Raw genomic sequence first — 17916 nt, 5'->3', positions numbered from 1 at the left:
GAGGTAAAGCTTCAGGTTTGAAGGAGGTTTTCTGCCTTGTGTGGCAGTAACAGTAGGACTTCTCATTTTGTGTCCTTGTTGTGTGTTCTGCGTGTGGGATACCTCGTAGTGACCTGAGAGTGCTGCTTTTCTAGTTAATTAGAGAAACAAAGGTTAAGTTACTCAAAATTTAAATATGGTAGTAGGAAAAGCAGACTTCTTTCTGGCTGAAGGCTGACTGGATGATCAGCAGTTTGTCCAGCTGATCAGTCCTTCAAATCTAAATGAGTTCAGTTCTTGTTAGAGGGAGGAACACAAAAATGTGTAAAATAGTCTGAGACTTCCCTGTTAGTATTCCTCTAATTTTTTATGCTTTAAAAATCTTCCTTTTCCTAAAGAAACTATACGTATAGTACTAAAATTGTTTCTAGCTATGTAGTAAAAGTTACTTCCACTTCCATGTGCCTCTGAAGTTCTATCTGAAAGTTCTCATGTGCTTCTGAAGGTTATCAAACCTTCAGAAGTGAATAAAACCAGTAGGAAAACAAATATTCCCATTTTGCTGTGTTGGTCATGTACTGCACTGCAGAACTTGTTTGTCTGGTAGAAACTGAGTTGGGTTTTGCCTGTTAAAGTTTAGAAGGTGAAAGTGAACAAATGGGGAAGCTGCTTTGTAAAGACACCAAGCCAGCCAGCAGGACTGATTTAAAAATAGCTTTGTCTTTCTCAGCTTTGTAATCTCATGCTGCCAGCTGATGCCTAAGAATCCAGCCCCAAAGCTTCACCTAGGCTGCTTGAAGTCAATGTGGTTTCTAGCAGTTCTCCAACTTACTGCTTTCCTCCTCCTAAATTGTCCCCAGCAGTGTGAAATGTAGGTGGTCGGTGGGCATTGAATTAAAATGAGCTTTCTCATCTCAATTCCAGTGCTTTTTATTCGTTGGCTGGTTTATGTCCTTGCTCAAAATGGGTGTGCTGCTTTCACTGCTATCTAAAGATGCACTTTTAAAAGTGCATTAAAATACTTAGTGATCAAAATACTTGATGTTAACATTGTGGTTTCAACATTCGGTGTGGCAAAGCTGAATAGAGAAAAGAGATCAGGTTCCATGAATCTGGTGGCACATTAAGAGTTACCTGGTAGCTGTTGAAATTGCTTCCAGCCTTGCTGTGCTAGACACATTAAATGTCAACATGTAGGAAGGGGCCATGATGGAAATATGGAAGCTGTACTGACTCCTTTAATAGCTGAGTAAAAAGTAATTTGAGTTCAAATTATTTGTTGCTCGTTTTCTTCTTAATCCCATTCTTGTTTTCCTTAGCTCCAGCATCATGTGGTGGAGAGAGCAGTGCTGTGGCTACCGCAGCAGGAGCCAGCGTGCTTAAGATGGGACGGTTCCAGGTAGGAGATGTTGAACTGGGGCTGTTTAGTCTGGAGAGGAGAGGGCTGAGAGGAGATCTAATAAATGTCTATAAATATTTGAGGGCTGAGTGTCAGGACAGCCTCTGCTCACTTGTGCCCTGGGATAGGACAAGGGGCAGTGGATGGGAACCACAGCACAGGAAGTTTCTCCTTAACATGAGGAAGCACTTCTCTACTGTAAGGGTGCCACAGTACTGGGATAGGCTACCCAGAGATGTTGTGGAGTCTCCTTCTCTGGGCCTTTCCATCCCTGTTTGGATGTGTTCCTGTGACCTGTGCTGGATTCTGTGGTCCTGGATGAGGGGATTGAGTCAGTCATCAGCAAATTTGCAGATGACACCAAGTTGGGAGCACATGTTGGTCAGTTAGAGGACAGAAGAGCTCTGCAGAGGGACCTCGACTGACTGGACAGATGGGCAGAGTCCAACAGGATGGCATTCAACAAGTCCAAGTGCCAGGTGCTGCACTTTGGCCACAGCAACCCCATGCAGTGCTACAGGCTGGGGTCAGAGTGGCAGGAGAGCTGCCAAACAGAGAGGGATCTGGGGGTGCTGATTGACAGCTGCCTAAACATGAGCCAGCAGTGTGCCCAAGTGGCCAAGAAGGCCAACGGCATCCTGGCTTGCATTAGGAATAGTGTGGCCAGCAGGAGCAGGGAGGTCATTGTGCCCCTGTACTCTGAACTGGTTAGGCCACACCTTGAGTCCTCTGTCCAGTTCTGGGCCCCTCAGTTTAAGAAGGACATCGAGACACTTGAAGGTGTCCAGAGAAGGGCAACAAGGCTGGGGAGAGGCCTTGAGCACAGCCCTGTGAGGAGAGGCTGAGGGAGCTGGGGTTGCTTAGCCTGGAGAAGAGGAGGCTCAGGGGAGACTTCATTGCCCTCTACAACTACTTGAAAGGTGGTTGTGGCCAGGAAGGGGTTGGTCTCTTCTCCCAGGCAACCAGCACCAGAACAAGGAGACACAGTCTCAAGCTGTGCCAGGGGAAGTTTAGGTTGGAGGTGAGGAGAAAGTTCTTCACTGAGAGAGTCGTTCGTCATTGGAATGTGCTGCCCAGGGAGGTGGTGGAGTCCCCATCCCTGGAGGTGTTCAAGAGGGGATTGGATGTGGCACTTGGTGCCATGGTCTAGTCATGAGGTCTGTGGTGCCAGGTTGGACTCGATGATCTTCGGGGTCTCTTCCAACCTTAGTGATACTGTGATACTACTGTAAACAAATCTTTCCTCTCATTTCCCTGTGAGGCACTGTCATGGTTTGAACAGAATCATGTGCCCTGGGATAGGACAAGGATGGAAACTCCAGTACAGGAGGTTCCACCTCAACCTGAAGAGGAACTTCTTCACTGTGAGGGTCCCAGTGCCCTGGAGCAGGCTGCCCAGAGGGGTTGTGGAGTCTCCTTCTCTGGAGCCTTTCCATCCCTGTCTGGATGTGTTCCTGTGTGACCTGTGCTGGATTCTGTGGCCCTGCTCTGGCAGGGGGGTTGGGCTGTTATTTTCCTCTCTTGGGCACAATGTTATTGCTAAGGTAAATAAAACCATCAGTTAAAGAAGAACTGTAAAAGTCTTCATGATTGAATTTCTCTTCTAGGTATCTGTGGCAGTGGATGATGTGCTGAAGGAGGGTGACAAACCTGAAGCTAAGCCTGTGCAGTTTGAAACCACCTCTACTGATTCTTCATCCCTTTCTGCCAGTAGCCCAGAGAGCACTCTGGTGAAGCAGGCTGGCTGTCGGAGGAGCGAGGCTGTGGCCGGCTCTTCCCTGGATGTGGTAGATGGCATCCCTCAGGCAGCTCCTGTGCTGCAGGTACCAGCAGATGTTGCTCAGCCCGCTAAGGTTGGGCGCTTTCAGGTAACCACGACAATGGATCAAGTGGGGCGCTTCTCCGTGTCAAAGACTCAGGATGAGGTCAGCTGTGCAGAGAAAGAGCCAATGACTCTTCCTCGCTCTGTGGGCTTGGAACAAGTTGCTGCTTCAGCTACGGCTCCGAAGAAAGAGTTGGAGTCAAGACAGTCCCCACACATGAATGGTCCATCCTCTGAACCGGAGGCTGCCTTCTTAAGTGGGATGGCTAAGGATTTGGATGATGGCTCAGGGAGCCCAGACTCCCTCCAGCCCCTGGGGTCAAAGATCAGCCTTCCTGTTCAGAGCCTTAGCAACTCATTCAACTCTTCCTACATGAGCAGTGACAACGAGTCTGACATCGAAGATGAAGACTTGAAGTTGGAACTCCGTCGGTTACGGGAAAAGTAAGGCGGTTTTCCTTGTGTGCTCGTGTAAGACCTGTGTACACAGGATGGTTACTGTCTTCATCTGTGCTTTGTGTCTGCAAAGAACAAAAGTAGGCTTTATTAAAAGATTCAGTGTTTGTGGGAGGTAAGATTTTTAGTGGGGAAGTGGAGCATAGTTATGACAGACTGTATCTGTGCTTGCCATGCTTCATTCTCTAACCTGTAACCTTGTGTGTGTTTGTGTAGGTTGCTGCATTGTGGGTAAGACTGCAGAGCTTTTGCATCTCCCTGAAGTGTAGTAGTGAGAAAAGTTGTCTCATTGGAAAGTAACACACAACCCTCTGCATTTCTAAAGTGCATTTCTGGCTGTTCTTTTCTGGAAGAATCCTCCTTGCCTTAGGAAAAAACCAGTGGAGTCTAACAACATAACCTGCTGGCTTATGCTGGAAGCTGAATGGTTTTTAGGGCAGCTGCCCATTTTAAGCTTTGTGTGTGCAACTGCTCTGCAAAATCCTTAGGGCAAAATGTAGAAGTCTTCAAGGCCATGTCTTGGTCTTGGCAAAGGAGTAAACCTCACTATTTCTGTAGCATTTTAATGCTGGATGATTTGCTCTCCTACAGTAGGTGCATGCTCTCGTTTGTGCTGTCGTTCAGCTTGGGGGTTATGATTACAGTGTTGGGAATTTTTTCTTGGAACTCTAGCCAGGGATAGAGCACAGTGGAAAATGGCAGGTCTGCTGTGGTGTGCATTCGGTGGTTATTTGTGGAAAAGATTTGTTTTCTCCTTTCTTAAATGTTAGTAAGAATTTGACCACAGCAGCTGATGGAGCTGGGCTGGAGGGGAGGGCTTGTGCGCGGGCCTCCATCTACATATCGTTGTGGTTAAGTCCTACTCTTTTGTAACTTGTTAGGCACCTTAAAGAGATCCAGGAGTTGCAGAGTCGCCAGAAGCAGGAGATTGAGTCACTGTACATGAAGTTGGGAAAGGCTCCACCTGCAGTAATTATTCCCCCAGCTGCACCCCTTTCGGGAAGGAGGAGACGGCCTACTAAAGGAAAAAGCAGCAAGTCCAGTCGCAGCAGCTCCCAGGGAAATAAAAGCCCTCAGCTCTCGGGTAAGATAGGCTCCATTTTAAGGAAATTTTTGAAGTGAAAATTCCCTTTTAAGTCTCCAAAATAGCATGGCCTACAGGAAAAAGGCAATGGTGACAGAAGGAAAAAAAACTTGCTTTCCACTTAGCTCTGCTTCTTAACTTCCTTCCCATGGTTTGTGGAGACACGCTTAAGAGAATAACTCTTTCCAAGAGACTGCAGTAAGGTTATTCTAAACCTCACCTGTAAAAGGAAACATGGTTGCATCTTTTCTAATAATAAACTTCAACTGAATGAAATGAGAAGTGGTTTCTGTGATTCCTATGGTTCTTCCCTAATACTCCACTTGTTCTTTTCCACCTGATGCTGCCAACTCTATGCTCAATCCAGCACAAATATGTGAAGTTCAGCTCAAAGTCTCTTAAAGCAAGGGTGGTTGCTGCTGTCCTGTAGACATGGAGACAAGAAACTGCAGGAGGCTTTGCTTTAATTGCAGTTTGAGAAGTGTTGCCAATGGGTGCTTCTGTTGTAATGCACAGCTCTCCCCTGCACTCAAAGCAGAGCTCTTCAATAGATAAAACAGGGAAGGTGCCATCTCCTATTCTTAGATCTCTGTTGCTGTCTTTGTCTTGTGTTTTGGAGGTGGGGGGGCATTTGTGTCCCAATGTCTCCCCTGCCTGGATTGCTGGATCATTTATGTAATTGCTTTTCCTATTTGGTAGTCTTCCTTGTGGCTTTCAAAATCTACTGACAGATATCATGAAATTGTTCTGTAGGAGCAATATTAAAGCTGTGATTTATACTTTTTCAGGGATCAGGCATTGACTAGGAAGAAAGATGTAAATGTACAGTATGGGGGAGGGGGAAACCTGTGGCTTTGTGTTGGTTTGTGGGATTTTTTTTTCAAGGTGTGTGTTTTGGTGGTGGTGGGCTTTTTGTTTTCCTTGTGAGTTTGGTCTTGTGGTGGTGTGGGGTCTCCTGTTATTTATTTTGTTTGTTGTTTTGTTGTTGTTCATAGAATTGTCAGGGTTGGAAGGGACCTCAAGGATCATCACAGAAAAAGAAACTATAAGGAGTGGAAGAAAGGACAGCTGCAATGGGGGCATATAAGGAAGCTGCCCAAGCAGCAAGACACCTGGGTAGAAAAGCACTTAGAATTAAATCTAGCCAGGGAGAGCAAGGGGAACAGCAAAAATTTCTATAGGTGTATTAATGGAGGGGCTTTTGGGGGGGTTGTTTGTTGGCTTTGGTTTTTTCTATCAGCTGATGTTGTTGCTTCCTGCAACTGATTTTGCAGAATGGAGCAGGTCTCTTCAGTCATCTCTGGGTGGTTTGTTGGTTGGCTGCTTGAGTAGCACTCCAAACATGCTATTACCTGTGTCCTTACAATGCAGATACTTAGTCACAATGGGTAGATGTTGGAAGTAGGGATTTTTAATTGTTTTAAATGGCGTTCCAAGGGCTTTGTGCAGATGAACTGAGAAACAATTTTGGTTGTCAGGCTTCTTTTCTTACTGATGAAACCATTTGTCGTAAACAGCACTTGGAAAAGTAGTTCTGGTTCCTGTTTGAGTGACACCAGTGTCAGATGCTTGCTGTGTAATTGTAGATGTGTCTTAAATTCTGTGGCATTCAGTGAGCTTTACCAGAGGGCCAGCACCCTGAGCACAAACACTTGCTGCTGCTTCCTGCACCTTCACTTGGGTAACACAAAATGTTATGCCCCAGTCTCTGTACCCTGGTGCTCATTTCTGGTTTCTTGTGTGATAGGGGAGCTCTGTGTGTGTGTGTGACAGTGATCTAGCATGGAGATGCCCTAAAACTTGAGTAAATCATTTCTCTAGTCCTAACTGCTTTCCCAAACTGGAGTAGTTCTCTCCTTGTCTCTAGCCTGGGTTGTCATGCTTGACCAGAGGATGATACCCTTTCTACCCCCACCATAGCACACTTTTTTTTCCCCCCATTTAGCAGTAAGTGTAGTAGCTCATCTAATAATTTCAGTCACTTGATAGTGACTTCTCTCCCTCATTAATGTTCCAGTCAAACTTTTCTGTTGTGGTTTTTTTTCCCTCCTGTCTCTTGGGAACAATGACAGAAGCTTCAAAAATCCTGTGGGGAAACGTTGAACGACTTTTTGCCTTCCTTCTTCCTCTAGGCAATCTGTCAGCTCAAAGTGCACCATCAGTCTTGCCCCCACAGCAGACTCTTCATCCTCCTGGTAGTGTGCCAGAGACTGGGCAGAACCATTTGTTACAGCCCCTCAAACCTTCACCTTCTAGCGAAAATCTCTACTCTGCCTTTACCAGTGATGGTGCCCTTTCGGTACCAAGCCTTTCGGCACCAGGCCAAGGTAAGACTTGCAATGGAATCGGTGTTGAGTCTTGCACCCTTGTTACTGGTGAATGACCCTCAGCTTGATGACACTTCATTTTTAATACATAGCTTAAAGTGGATTGGTAGTCTCGAGCCAGCTGGTTTTGTTTTTCTTTCTGTGTGTTGTTTTCTGCCTTCCCCCAGAGGTGAGGGGTGAGACTGTTGAAGGAACGAGCACACGGGGCATTGCCCTCGCTGCTGTAGTGACAGCCCCAAGGAGAATACCGAAGAACCCAGGATGCTGGTGGCAAGCAGCATTCTACTTACCTGGGGGAAAGGAGGAGAAGGCAGATGAGAACTGGGGACTGGAAATGTGAAGTGAGATTAAGGAAGGAGCAGAGCAGCTTTGCTCTTAGCAGAAAATTGAAATGGTAGGAAGTGCCTGAAGACTTGGAGTCCTTTCAGAGATCCAAAAGGTCTGGCTGCTTGTCCGTGGGATTTTTGAGCAGTAGGTGAAAAAAAAAAGGCTCACCTTCTGCAGCTGAATTAAAGGATGATCCTGGAAGGGTTAGTGTGGAGAGAGGGAATGGTAGGAATAGTAAATGGTTCATTTGCTCAAGTTACTCCAGGGGTGGATTGCTCGTTAACATCTCAGCCACTGTTCCGATTGATTTGGTAGGCAGAGGGTTTTTTGCTTGCCGATTAAGAGAATGATTGCTTGACTCCTTTACTTCCCTACATGTAGCTGTTCCAGGTTTGTTCTCCCCTGAAGCATCTTTTAGAAAGCTTTGCCACAAGCTGAGTTAATCAGTTCCAATGCATGTTTTCCCTGGAACTGGAGCAGTATGGGGAGGCAAAGGAAGCAACCCCTTCAGAATATTTTCTTTAGAGGAATTTTTTTTAATGAACCTGTGTCAAATATTGTGAAGCTACTTGAATCATCTCTCTAGAGCTGTGTAGTGCCATTTAGTAACTGAATACTTGCCAGGAGCTAGCTCTCCTGGAGGTTCCAATCCTGTTGTTGGGTACTGGGGAGTAACGCTGCAAACTTGTCCTAATGTCCGGAGGTGTTGGAGGGAGTCTTCACTCCGTATATTGTCCACATGCTCTTTGGTCCACACCTTGAGGCTTATTCTTGTGTGTCATGTTAATGCATTTCACCTCTCCAACCTGAAGCTGCTAACATCCTGTAGTGGTGTTCGTGTCTCTTCTCCTCTCCTTTCTCTGTTCTTCCCGTTTTTGTTTTCTCACAGGCTGTGCGAAGTTTAACTGTGCGTCTGAGAGAGTCACCTTCAAGCCTGGGGGCAGGAGGACCCGATTTCTGAGTACGCCCTGCTTGGCTCTTTGTGTGTAACACCTTTACTCCTTCCTTGTCTTTTGGTTTAGTTTGTCTTTTTGGTTGTTTGTTTTTTTTCTGCTGCTTGGATCTGTTTCATGCAGCCCATTGTCCATCCGCCGCCACCTTGTATTCTCTCCCATCCCATGGCTCAGCTGAGCTGCTGTTGGCACACCTTGAGAAGTTTGGGTTCTCTGTTGTCAAACTCATAACCAGTACTCATTTCTTCAGGCTTGGGGTGGAAAATTTCAAGACAGTTCAGAGAAAGGGTAGCAACTGGGGAGTAAGCAAGTTGTGAGTGCATGGGCATTTCCTTTTGGCCTGCTTTAGTATCTATGCTTCAGTATGTGTTAGCTGAATGAGTGTTGAGGGGGAGGTAGCCATTCAAGTAGCGCAGCAAAGATTTCTTTCCCCAGTGATTCCTTTATTGAACACTGCTGTGACCGATGGGCAGGGGGGGAATAGTTTGGCTTCCTCCAGCAGAATGTTTGCTGTGTGAGTTGGATGTGTCTGAGTGTTCTCAGTGCTGATCAGTGCAGAGCGTGGATGCCACCTGTAGGCAGTTACTGTGGACTTCTGTTCGTTAGCAGATGGATAGCTCAAGGTTCAGGTGTTGAGGGGTTGAAAAAGCTTTAGAGAATACTTTCAGGCAAACACAAAAGATCCTTAACTACTAATGGGCCTGGGTGTAGGAGTTTCTAGTATGAATTGGAGATACACTAAATGGACAGGAAAGAGCAGTAAAGGTGGGTGAAGACACTTCAGGGACCCTGCCAACCCTCCCAAGTTATCTTGTAGCTTTCCTCTGAATTCTTTCACTTGTACTTTTATGAGGCCAGACTTCCAGGAGAGCCTCAAACTTCTGATGTGACTGAAGCAATGGTACGCTTGAGCTGAGGAGGCTGCTCATCTCATGCTTTTATTGGGAGTGCTGCAACATCTCCCATGCTGCAGGCTGGACCCTTTAAATGTCCAGCATTCATTTCCCAACCTCTGGAATGCCTTGATATGAGAAAGCCTTAAGTGGTGTAAAGAGACTTTCAGTGGCTGCACTGCATGATGGTACCACATGTCTGCAGCACGTCTTGCTACAGCTGGCAGCAGCACAGCTGAGCCAGAGAGCTGTGTGCAGCAACTGGGCCTGGCCTGCTGCAGAGACAGCTGCCATGCAACCAGCTCCATCCTCTGAGGAGTGTGTCAAAGGGAGAGGAAGTTGTTTTTTTTTTTCCCCTGGCTGTTCAGTTCTACAATGATACCTCTATGCCACTTCATTGGATTTGGGTATGTAAGCACTAACAGGTTTTAGTCTTTCAAATTGGGCAGCTTTAAATGTCTTTGCTAGGTGTAGTAATGTGCAGATGTGAACTGACTGACACACCTCATCTCGAGATTCATGACCTCTTTCTTGGAACAAGTTAAATTTGTACCAAAGCTGAAATTCTCTTGAGTCTGGCCTGTCCTTTTTCAGGCCAGGGAACATAAAGAAACAGCCCTTCAGTTTCTAGACTTGGCAATGAACTGAATATGGGGGAGGATCACTTATTTCTGAGGCCTGGTCTTGCTGCAAATGGAGCTATGAGCATTTTGGCATGTGTGTCTCTTGCTTTTGGGCCTGGTGCCAAGGGAAATGGATTCCTTCTGCAAAGCATGCTGTAGCTGTCCTGTAAAGGCAGAGTCATACCTGGCATGGCACGGCTTGGCCTGGCGTTTGGCTTCTTGCAGGTGGCTTGCTTCCTGAAATCTTGTCCTTGAAATGCTACTGCAGACTGTCATGGAGAGTGGCAGCTGGAGAAGATGCTGGGCTAGAATCAAGTGGTGTTGAGGAAACTGTGCAGTAATTGATGCTTTTAACTGTGCAGCTGGAGAAACAGAGTGGTACAGCTTGGCAGGGAATGCCTGAAACTCTTCCACCCATCTGAGCAGACAGGGTGGCTTGACCTACCTCATCTTCCTCCTGTTGTAAACCAACCGGACTTTGGTAGCCTCAAAATGCATCCTGTATCCTGACAGAGGTGGAAGATGGACTCACTTTACCTTTTGTGTTCGTGGCCACTCGTATTGTGTCCTGACACTCTTCAGCAGGGGATGGGAGTTCTGAAGAAGAAATGTACAACTGATCCCGCTGTCAGAGCTGGCTGTGGGTCTCCCTGCAACGTCCTAGCAGTGCCCACAAGAGCCCTGCTGTGCTGTGTCCTCTGTTTCTCACCAAGCTTTGTGTACTGTTTGCTGATACTAAACGTTTCTCACTGTTTAACAAATGACTCTCTCTTTGTGCTTCAGGGAAGATGGTGAAAAAAGTCTGTCCTTGCAACCAGCTCTGTAGTAATTATCTTATTTCTGTTCTCTCTGGTTTCTGAGTGTAAAGCTACTCATCAGCTTTTTCTGGTCACCGAAGCCTTATGTCCCTGACTCTGTCTCAGCACAGCATCTGTCTGTCTATGTTATGCCCTCCAATGTGTACTCTGTCTTTAGCCTATGGAATAGTCTGGCTCTTGCTCCTGCAGACCAGTGGAGGCAGGCAGAACTTCACCTCCACTGTGGAACTCTCTGCTCATGGCTAGCCAGACTGAACCAAGCCTCAGTGAGACAGCTGCTTGCTCTAATAATGTGCTAGAGTCCTGCCTTTGAGCAGCTGCTTTGATTACAGATCTGATGGGGCTTCCCACCTCAGTGATGGATCTAATTGCAGACACCCTTCAACATTTAAAGAGTAAGAATAAGCTATGGGAAGTCTCCAGCGTGTGCCCCAAAGCCAGAGATGTTCGGAAAAGCCTGCGTGTGCTCACCTCACGTAACACTGTTCTAAAGGTGTCTTTGGACTGCTGGGTTATGGGGGTAGGGCAATCCCAAGAGCAGAATGAGTGCATTGTAGGCAGCAGGCTGTAGGGAAGAGCCTGCTTCATGTCAGATCCCTGGTGTCAGAGCAGAAGTGGGGATGGCTGCTGTGACCGAGCAGGAATGTGGGGGGTGGTTTCCATTGAATGCTGCATGCTGAAGCACTTCCTGTTCAGCCTCTTCTGGATGGCAGTTTCTGCAGGCAGTGACCGTGTCACAGCTGAGATGGGAAGTGCCTGAGAAGCCATTATCTTTTAAGTAATGTCACATGGGAGCTTTAGTCATTGCTCAGCTCACCTGTAGTGCTGTAGGCTGGCTGCAGCCTGAGAGAGGAGCTCCCTAACAAAATCACCTTTGGAGACAAAGCTTTTACAGCTTCCCGCCTTTTCCACCCTCAATCCAATTCTTTCCAAAACACTCCAGCTTTCCTAGATGATCTCTCACATCTTTAGCTGAGTGCACTACAGTACATACCTTGATAAGTCTCTGCCTTCTGTGGCCTGAGGAAGCTTCCCAGTGTAGCTGCAGGAACTAGTGTGCTTACTGATTGAAGTGGGAATGGCAAATGTCAAAAGCAGCTGCTGGCCATCATGAAGAGGATGAGAGTGAGTGTATCAATCCCTGCATGAACCCTCAGTGCAATGTGTTGATTACTGGGTTTGGCAGCCCCCCAAGCACCTCTCTCTTTTGCCTCATTTGTGTTTTTAATTTCCCCTTTAATGTTTCTTGCCCTCACTCATTAACTGTGTTCTGGTCCCTTTCCACACGATGCATGCTCCAAGCGCTCGCTGGTTCACGATGGATTTTCCTTGCCATCTTACCGTGTGTTCCTATTGCTCTTCATCTGTGCTGGGGCTGCACAGCCTGGACAAGGAAACCTTTTCTTTCCTTTCCATGTGTACTGTTGCATGCCTCTGCCTATAACACCGCCTGCCCTGCCTGCGGGCACCCAGACTGGGAGCCACTTCCATGCTTGAGCTGGAAGTGGTGGGGGGAGGGCTGTATGTCCTTCCCTCCTCAGCACTACTAGAAGCAGTAACACTTTGCTTATTTATCCTGCATAGTAAGTATGTCACCCTCCTAATTCACTCCTCAATATGAAACATTCCTGCCATGGTTTGGAGCCAGTTCTTTGATGCAGTGGTTGCAAGGACTGTGGCCGATAGCCAGAGGGGAAGTGGAAGCAGCTGTCAGGCAAGAGATGACAACTCTGTCATCTGGCCTGTGCAATACAGAGATGATTTTCCTGGCCAGCAGTTTTGATACTCCACCTTTCAATCAGTTTTCTTCAGAGTAGTCTACCATCAACTCAGGTCTTCTTGGAGCTCCCAAGTGCAGTTTTCAGAGTGAGCAAGCAGAAATATTTGAGGAGCTTTGAGAAGGACGTAGGGGAGGATTTGTGCTGCCAAGGAGTGCTAGGTTTAGCACTGCAGTGGCCACCTGCTGGTGGTGTTGCTTGGTATTGTACTGAAAGCATCTGAGAAACTTAGGTTCAGTCTACCTTTACCATGTCCTTCAGAAGAATCTGCCCCAGTGTTTAATTGTTTCTTCCACCTGTGTCCTTTGCAGTCCTGGGGGGGTTCAGGATAACAATGTCTCTGATTCCTGTTGGGAGGTCTGCCTTTGGAAAAACCTACTTTGGAGTGCAGTTGCTTTGTTCTTGTAGGTGGGAGGGGATAGTGAGGCTGTCCAGAACAAAGCTGCTGGAGCTTTATTTCCAGTTGAGGATAGTGTTCAGCAAGCTTTTTAGCAGCACCAAAACCTGCTGTTTATGGGACAGGTTTTTTGTGTTCTTGCAATCAACCCGGTGAACAGAAGGGTTTGTCAAAGCAGCGTCTGGGAAGCTTCCCATTTGTGTCTTCCCTGAGCTGTGTTAGTTGTTTGCATCTGGAATGCTCCTTCTTTTGACACAGGAAATCTGAGCATAATGGCCAAAAAATGCTCTCAGAAGCGAACAGCAAAATGTAGTGGAGTGCAGCCTTGCCCTGTGATGCTGTCTCTTTGGTGGATGAAGACAGCCCCCTCTGGTTATCCTCAAGAGCTGGAGTATGGCAGCTGTTAGAAACAAGGACTGCTCTTTCTCACTCTGGCTTTTCTGTGTAATCTGGATGAAGTTTTCTCTTTGCATTACGATGTGGAGATAATTTGCTACAGAGCAGCAGGTGATGCTGATTGTATTGCTCCTTACCCGGCATCCAGCTCTGTCCTTCAAGGGGGAGCTGACCTGTAGCGGTAGTGCTTGCTGCTAGTTAAAGGTGTAGGAGGAGAGGAGGACCTGACCATGCTGTCATTCAGTGCTGAAATCTCGCCTCCTTTGTCCTCTACAAAGACCTGTAGGCTTCTACCATTCCCCTCTTAAGACGACTACTTGCAGCACTTCCTGACAAGGGAACACACCTGTGACATACTCTTAACCCGAGGCAAGCCTGTAGGAGTCCTCCTAGGTCCCACTTCGGTGTGTGCTGGAATTGAACCTTAGGAGTAATCTGCATGGCATTTTAACTGGCGCTCTCCTGAAGTACCATTACCACAGTTACTCAGCTTAGAGCAGGATGATCTTTAACCCAAGGCCTGATTCCAGCCCTTTGCAATTGTAGGGACCAGCAGCACTAACACAGTCGGGGCTACAGTGAACAGCCAAGCACCCCAACCGCAGCCTGCTGCCATCGCCTCAAGCCGGAAAGGGACTTTCACAGATGACCTGCACAAGCTGGTAGATAACTGGGCCCGAGATGCCATGAACCTGTCTGGCAAGAAAGTTGGCAAAGGGCATAGCAACTATGAGGTAAGATGTCACCTGGGAGCGTTTGTGGTAAGAAACTGTCAGGGTGGTGGTTGTCAGTACAGTGTCAAACACAGCTGTGGCGTAGTTGCTGTGTGGCTGGGACAACTACTGTGAAACCTACCAGCTCACTCTTACCTGCAGGGCTGGAAGTTTCTAAGGCCAGGCTGGATGTGGTTCTGGGCAGCCTGATCTAGTGGAAAGTGTCCCTGCCCATGGCCAGGGGTTGGAACTGGATGATCCTTGAGGTCCCTTCCAACCCTGACAATTATTCTGTGACTGTATGACCAGCTGTGGAAGGGCTGGGGTCTATCTGAGGAGGAGAGCTGTGGCATGTGCTTGCGAAGGTCCCCTGGGAATGGCTTGTGGACTGAGGGCTGAGCCTGTGGTGGTCAAGTGCAGCTGTGTAACTGTTCTTGGGGGTTGGGTTTCCTTTCAGGGCCCTGGAATGGCAAGAAAGTTCTCAGCACCAGGTCAGCTCTGTATTTCCATGGCATCTTCCCTGGGTGCTACGCCCATCTCTGCAGCATCAGCTACCTCTCTAGGTCCCTTCACTAAGGCCATGTGCCCCCCGCAGCAGTTCAGCTACCCAGCAGCATCCTTTGGCGCTCCGTGGAGCGGGGCAGGGGGCCCAGCACCGCCCCCGCTCGGCCAGTTCCAGCCCGTGGGGGCTGCATCTCTGCAGAGCTTCAACATCAGCAACTTGCAAAAGTCCATCAGCAACCCTCCAGGCTCCAACCTGCGGACCACTTAGCTGCGCTCGGAGGCCCTGCTGGCTAGACCTTGGGACGGGCCCTGGGGAGGGCGATGGGGCTCTATCAGCTACTAGTGCTGCAGCCAGCTGGTAGCTTGCCAGACCAGGAACGATCTTCTCTTTCCCAACCATTGCTGTCAGCTCTCTGTAAAGGGAGTTTCCCCACACACTCTGCAGGGGAGGAGGATGATCAGCATCCTTCTGATGGGACAGTGCTTTTGACGGAGGGAGTCTGCTCTTGCGTGGAACGAGAGCCGCGCAGAGAAGTCGAGGGCTCGGTTCACGCAGGAGTTCCCTGGCGTGAGGCCGAATCCCCGGGCGCCGAGGTGGGAGAGCCGAATCCTAGCATGGGGCTTTAGCATGCTGCCCACCTCCCCCTGAAGAACCAAGACCAAGAGAAACGCTGTCCCAGGCCCGGTCCCCCTCCCCTCCCTCTCCCCAGTTCTCCGTCCCCGCCGTGGCGGGGCGCGCAGCCGGCCTTGCCGCGCGGCCCCTGCTCGATAGGTCATTACTGCTTTCAGTAAGGTATTAACAGCTTTGACTGCAGCATTAGAGCAATTGTTTAAAGATTTTTAAAAGTTCCCTGCGGACATGTACTTACCATCAGTTTTGATGTGGAAACACTGTGATATATAAATGTTGTTGGACAACAGTAGTTTAAAAATGAGTGGAATATAGAGGGTTAAAAACAAAAAAAAGTTAAAAAGGAGAAAAACAAAAAAAAGCTAGCTATATCCTTACACTTATTGGAGACACTTTAACTTTTTCCTTTGTATTTTCATTGTATTAGATAAATAAATGTGAATGTAAAATTGTATAAATTAATGTACTTGAATACTTGTCTGTTCTCCCAGTATGCTCGCTGGATATTTTAGTGCCTTGGACTTCTCTCGCTTCTGCAGTTAGCATCATCTTCCCAGCAGACCCCCGGGTGGACAGAGGGCAAGTGGAGAGCAGGAGGGCTCGCCGGTGCCCAGTGGCCAGGAGGTTTGTGTAGGGTGCTGTTCCTGTCGGCAGCGGGAAGGCGTTGGGGCGGCAGGCCGTGCGTCGGCGAAACTCGTCCGGGCGGCAGATCTGAAGGTGCTGGTGTGACAGGGGCCAGGTGAGGGCGGGATGGAGGGTCGTGGGTGAAGCTGAAATGAGACTAACCAATATTGTCTAGAGAGCAGGAGGGCTGGATCAGAGATGGAGAAGGGATGGGGAGAACTTGTGTCTTTGGGAAAGGCCCAACTGAAGATGCAGTTTGACTCCACCTGCTAAGTGGTAGAGATGTTTGGTCAGGATGTGACTTGAGGGAGAGGTGCCATTGCTGGTTGGCATGGGCTTGTCTGCTGGGATCGCTTTTCTTACCTTTCGTTTTTCTTCTCCTCCTTACTTTTTCCTTTGTGTGTGTGTGTGTTTTTGTTTTGGTAAACCCCATTGAAGCCAGGAACTGACCGTCCTGGCGCAACGTCCATTGCCGGCAATGGATGTTCTCGGAGCCGCCGGCATCAAGAACTTTCCTCTCTCTCTCGGAGGACTTAAGGTTTTGTTCACTCTTAACAAATGTCAAGCTGGTACCAGGACTGTAACTATGTCACCTCTTAGTAACTGTACTATACCTTCTGCTTCGTTCATTCTCCCTTCTCATCTTTCACAAGTTCTGGTTTCCTCTTCAGAGTAAAAATAATACCTGCCAGTGTTCGTGCAGTGCTGCACGGAGCCGTGGAGGGTGAGGGCGCTGCTCCCTGGCGCTTGGCAGTAGCTCACAGGTACCCTGGAAGATGGTGGCTCACACACACGTTACCTGCCTGAAGTTTGTTCCCCATGGAGCCTTAACAGGGAGGTTTTCTGTCTGCAGATGTTCTCACTCTTGTTTTTTACACGGAACTGTGCAAGATCCCTTCCTTTCCTGTCACTTGGTTTGGAGCAGTTTGGCAGCGAGGGCAGCTGTGGGCTGGGGATGAACTCGAGGGCAGAAGGCAGTGGTGAGGGCTGGGCTCTGAGCTCCTTAGATCTTAGGAGGTTGTTCTTGGTGACTGAGGCACAGACTGGAGCTACAGGATGAGAGGAGGCTCGTGGTGTGCTTGTGGTGTAAGGGAAGGAGAAAGCAGGCGTCTCGGTGGCTGAAGTGAGACAGAGAGCCTCTTCTCTTTGTCTGAAGGGGTGCAGGAGGGGTTTGGGTAACACAGCTGGGACAGGGCAGAGGCGTGCCCGGGAGCAGGAGCGGTGGCAGGCCTGAGGCAGTAATGGCCCGCGGGGAACGGCCACGGCAGGGGAAGCAACAGCTGGATGCAGCACGGCGTTATTTAAGTTTGAGCTGTAAGTTTGAGGTCGTTTGTTCACTTAATGTTATGCAAGAGCTGGTTTCATTTACCATTGATTTCCCCTCCCCACTCCTCCTCCTGTGGATGAATAACTGAAGTCTAGAGGAATAAACTAATGCTACTGAACTGTTAAATTATTTTGTTTAATATTACACTTTGAGTATCTTTTTCCACATAAAAAAAATCTGTTTCTGAATTACAAGTGTTTTCTTTACATTATTTAACAATGTACACTGTAAAAAAACAGAACAAAACAAGTGAAAATAAAAACTGAAATGAATTGAACCTTTGGGCTTCCCTGGCCGCAGTCAGTTGTGTTTCACGCCCGACCCAAGCTCCGCTTGCAGGGCCCCGCTCCCTGCTCCCTTTGTTACCTTCCTGGAGTCGTTCAAATAAAGCAAGCCTGCTGCTTTTGAGCCGTGGGTGTTCATGCTGAACAGCAGGCTCCCACCTCTCCACCTTCTCACGGGAGTGGTTGAACCACTACCCCGTTTATCAGCTGACCACAGGAAAGTGCAAGAAACCCCTTTCAGTGGGACGCTGGAAAAGCAGCGATGAGCAAGGAGCGCTTGGCCTCGTGGCAGAGGACTGCGAGCAAGTTACTGAAAGAACAATGCCTAGAACCGATCGCGTTTAGCAGGGGAGGGCCCCGAGGGGCGGTGGGAGGGGTGAAGGATAAGGTACAAGCAGTGCCGTTGCTTTTGCGGCTGAGGATGGGCAGTTCTTGACAATCGGCAGAGAAACCGCTCCGCTGTGGCACCTAGGAAGGCCAAGGCTCTCCCTGCCGGCGGCACAGGCGCAGCTTTGCCAGCAGCACCTCTGGGCTGCCTTTCGGCGGTGCTGTTAGAGCAGAGCGTGTGCGGGCCTGCGGCA

General features: G+C 48.4%; 1 protein-coding gene across 17 annotated transcripts in view; it reads left to right on the top strand.

Annotated features, from left to right (window-relative positions):
* Window positions 1-15180, top strand: part of WNK1 (WNK lysine deficient protein kinase 1) — a 116818-nt gene extending 101638 nt beyond the window's left edge. For 9 of the 17 annotated variants that reach the window (XM_054167773.1, XM_054167772.1, XM_054167782.1 and 6 more), the window contains 8 exons: window positions 1299-1378; window positions 2986-3644; window positions 4538-4740; window positions 6873-7067; window positions 8284-8376; window positions 10647-10688; window positions 13799-13986; window positions 14423-15180. In XM_054167773.1, the coding sequence (XP_054023748.1) occupies window positions 1299-1378; window positions 2986-3644; window positions 4538-4740; window positions 6873-7067; window positions 8284-8376; window positions 10647-10688; window positions 13799-13986; window positions 14423-14737 (1775 nt within the window). In that variant the 3' untranslated portion in view covers window positions 14738-15180. The remainder of the gene's footprint in view (window positions 1-1298; window positions 1379-2985; window positions 3645-4537; window positions 4741-6872; window positions 7068-8283; window positions 8377-10646; window positions 10689-13798; window positions 13987-14422) is intronic. The other 8 variants (XM_054167788.1, XM_054167775.1, XM_054167789.1 and 5 more) reach the window with 6 other exon arrangements.
* Window positions 15181-17916: the final 2736 nt, after the last annotated feature.

The sequence above is a fragment of the Dryobates pubescens genome, chromosome 15 (assembly GCF_014839835.1).
Source record: "Dryobates pubescens isolate bDryPub1 chromosome 15, bDryPub1.pri, whole genome shotgun sequence".
Taxonomy (NCBI): Eukaryota; Metazoa; Chordata; class Aves; order Piciformes; family Picidae; genus Dryobates; species Dryobates pubescens.
This window is presented reverse-complemented; position numbering and strand designations above follow the sequence as displayed.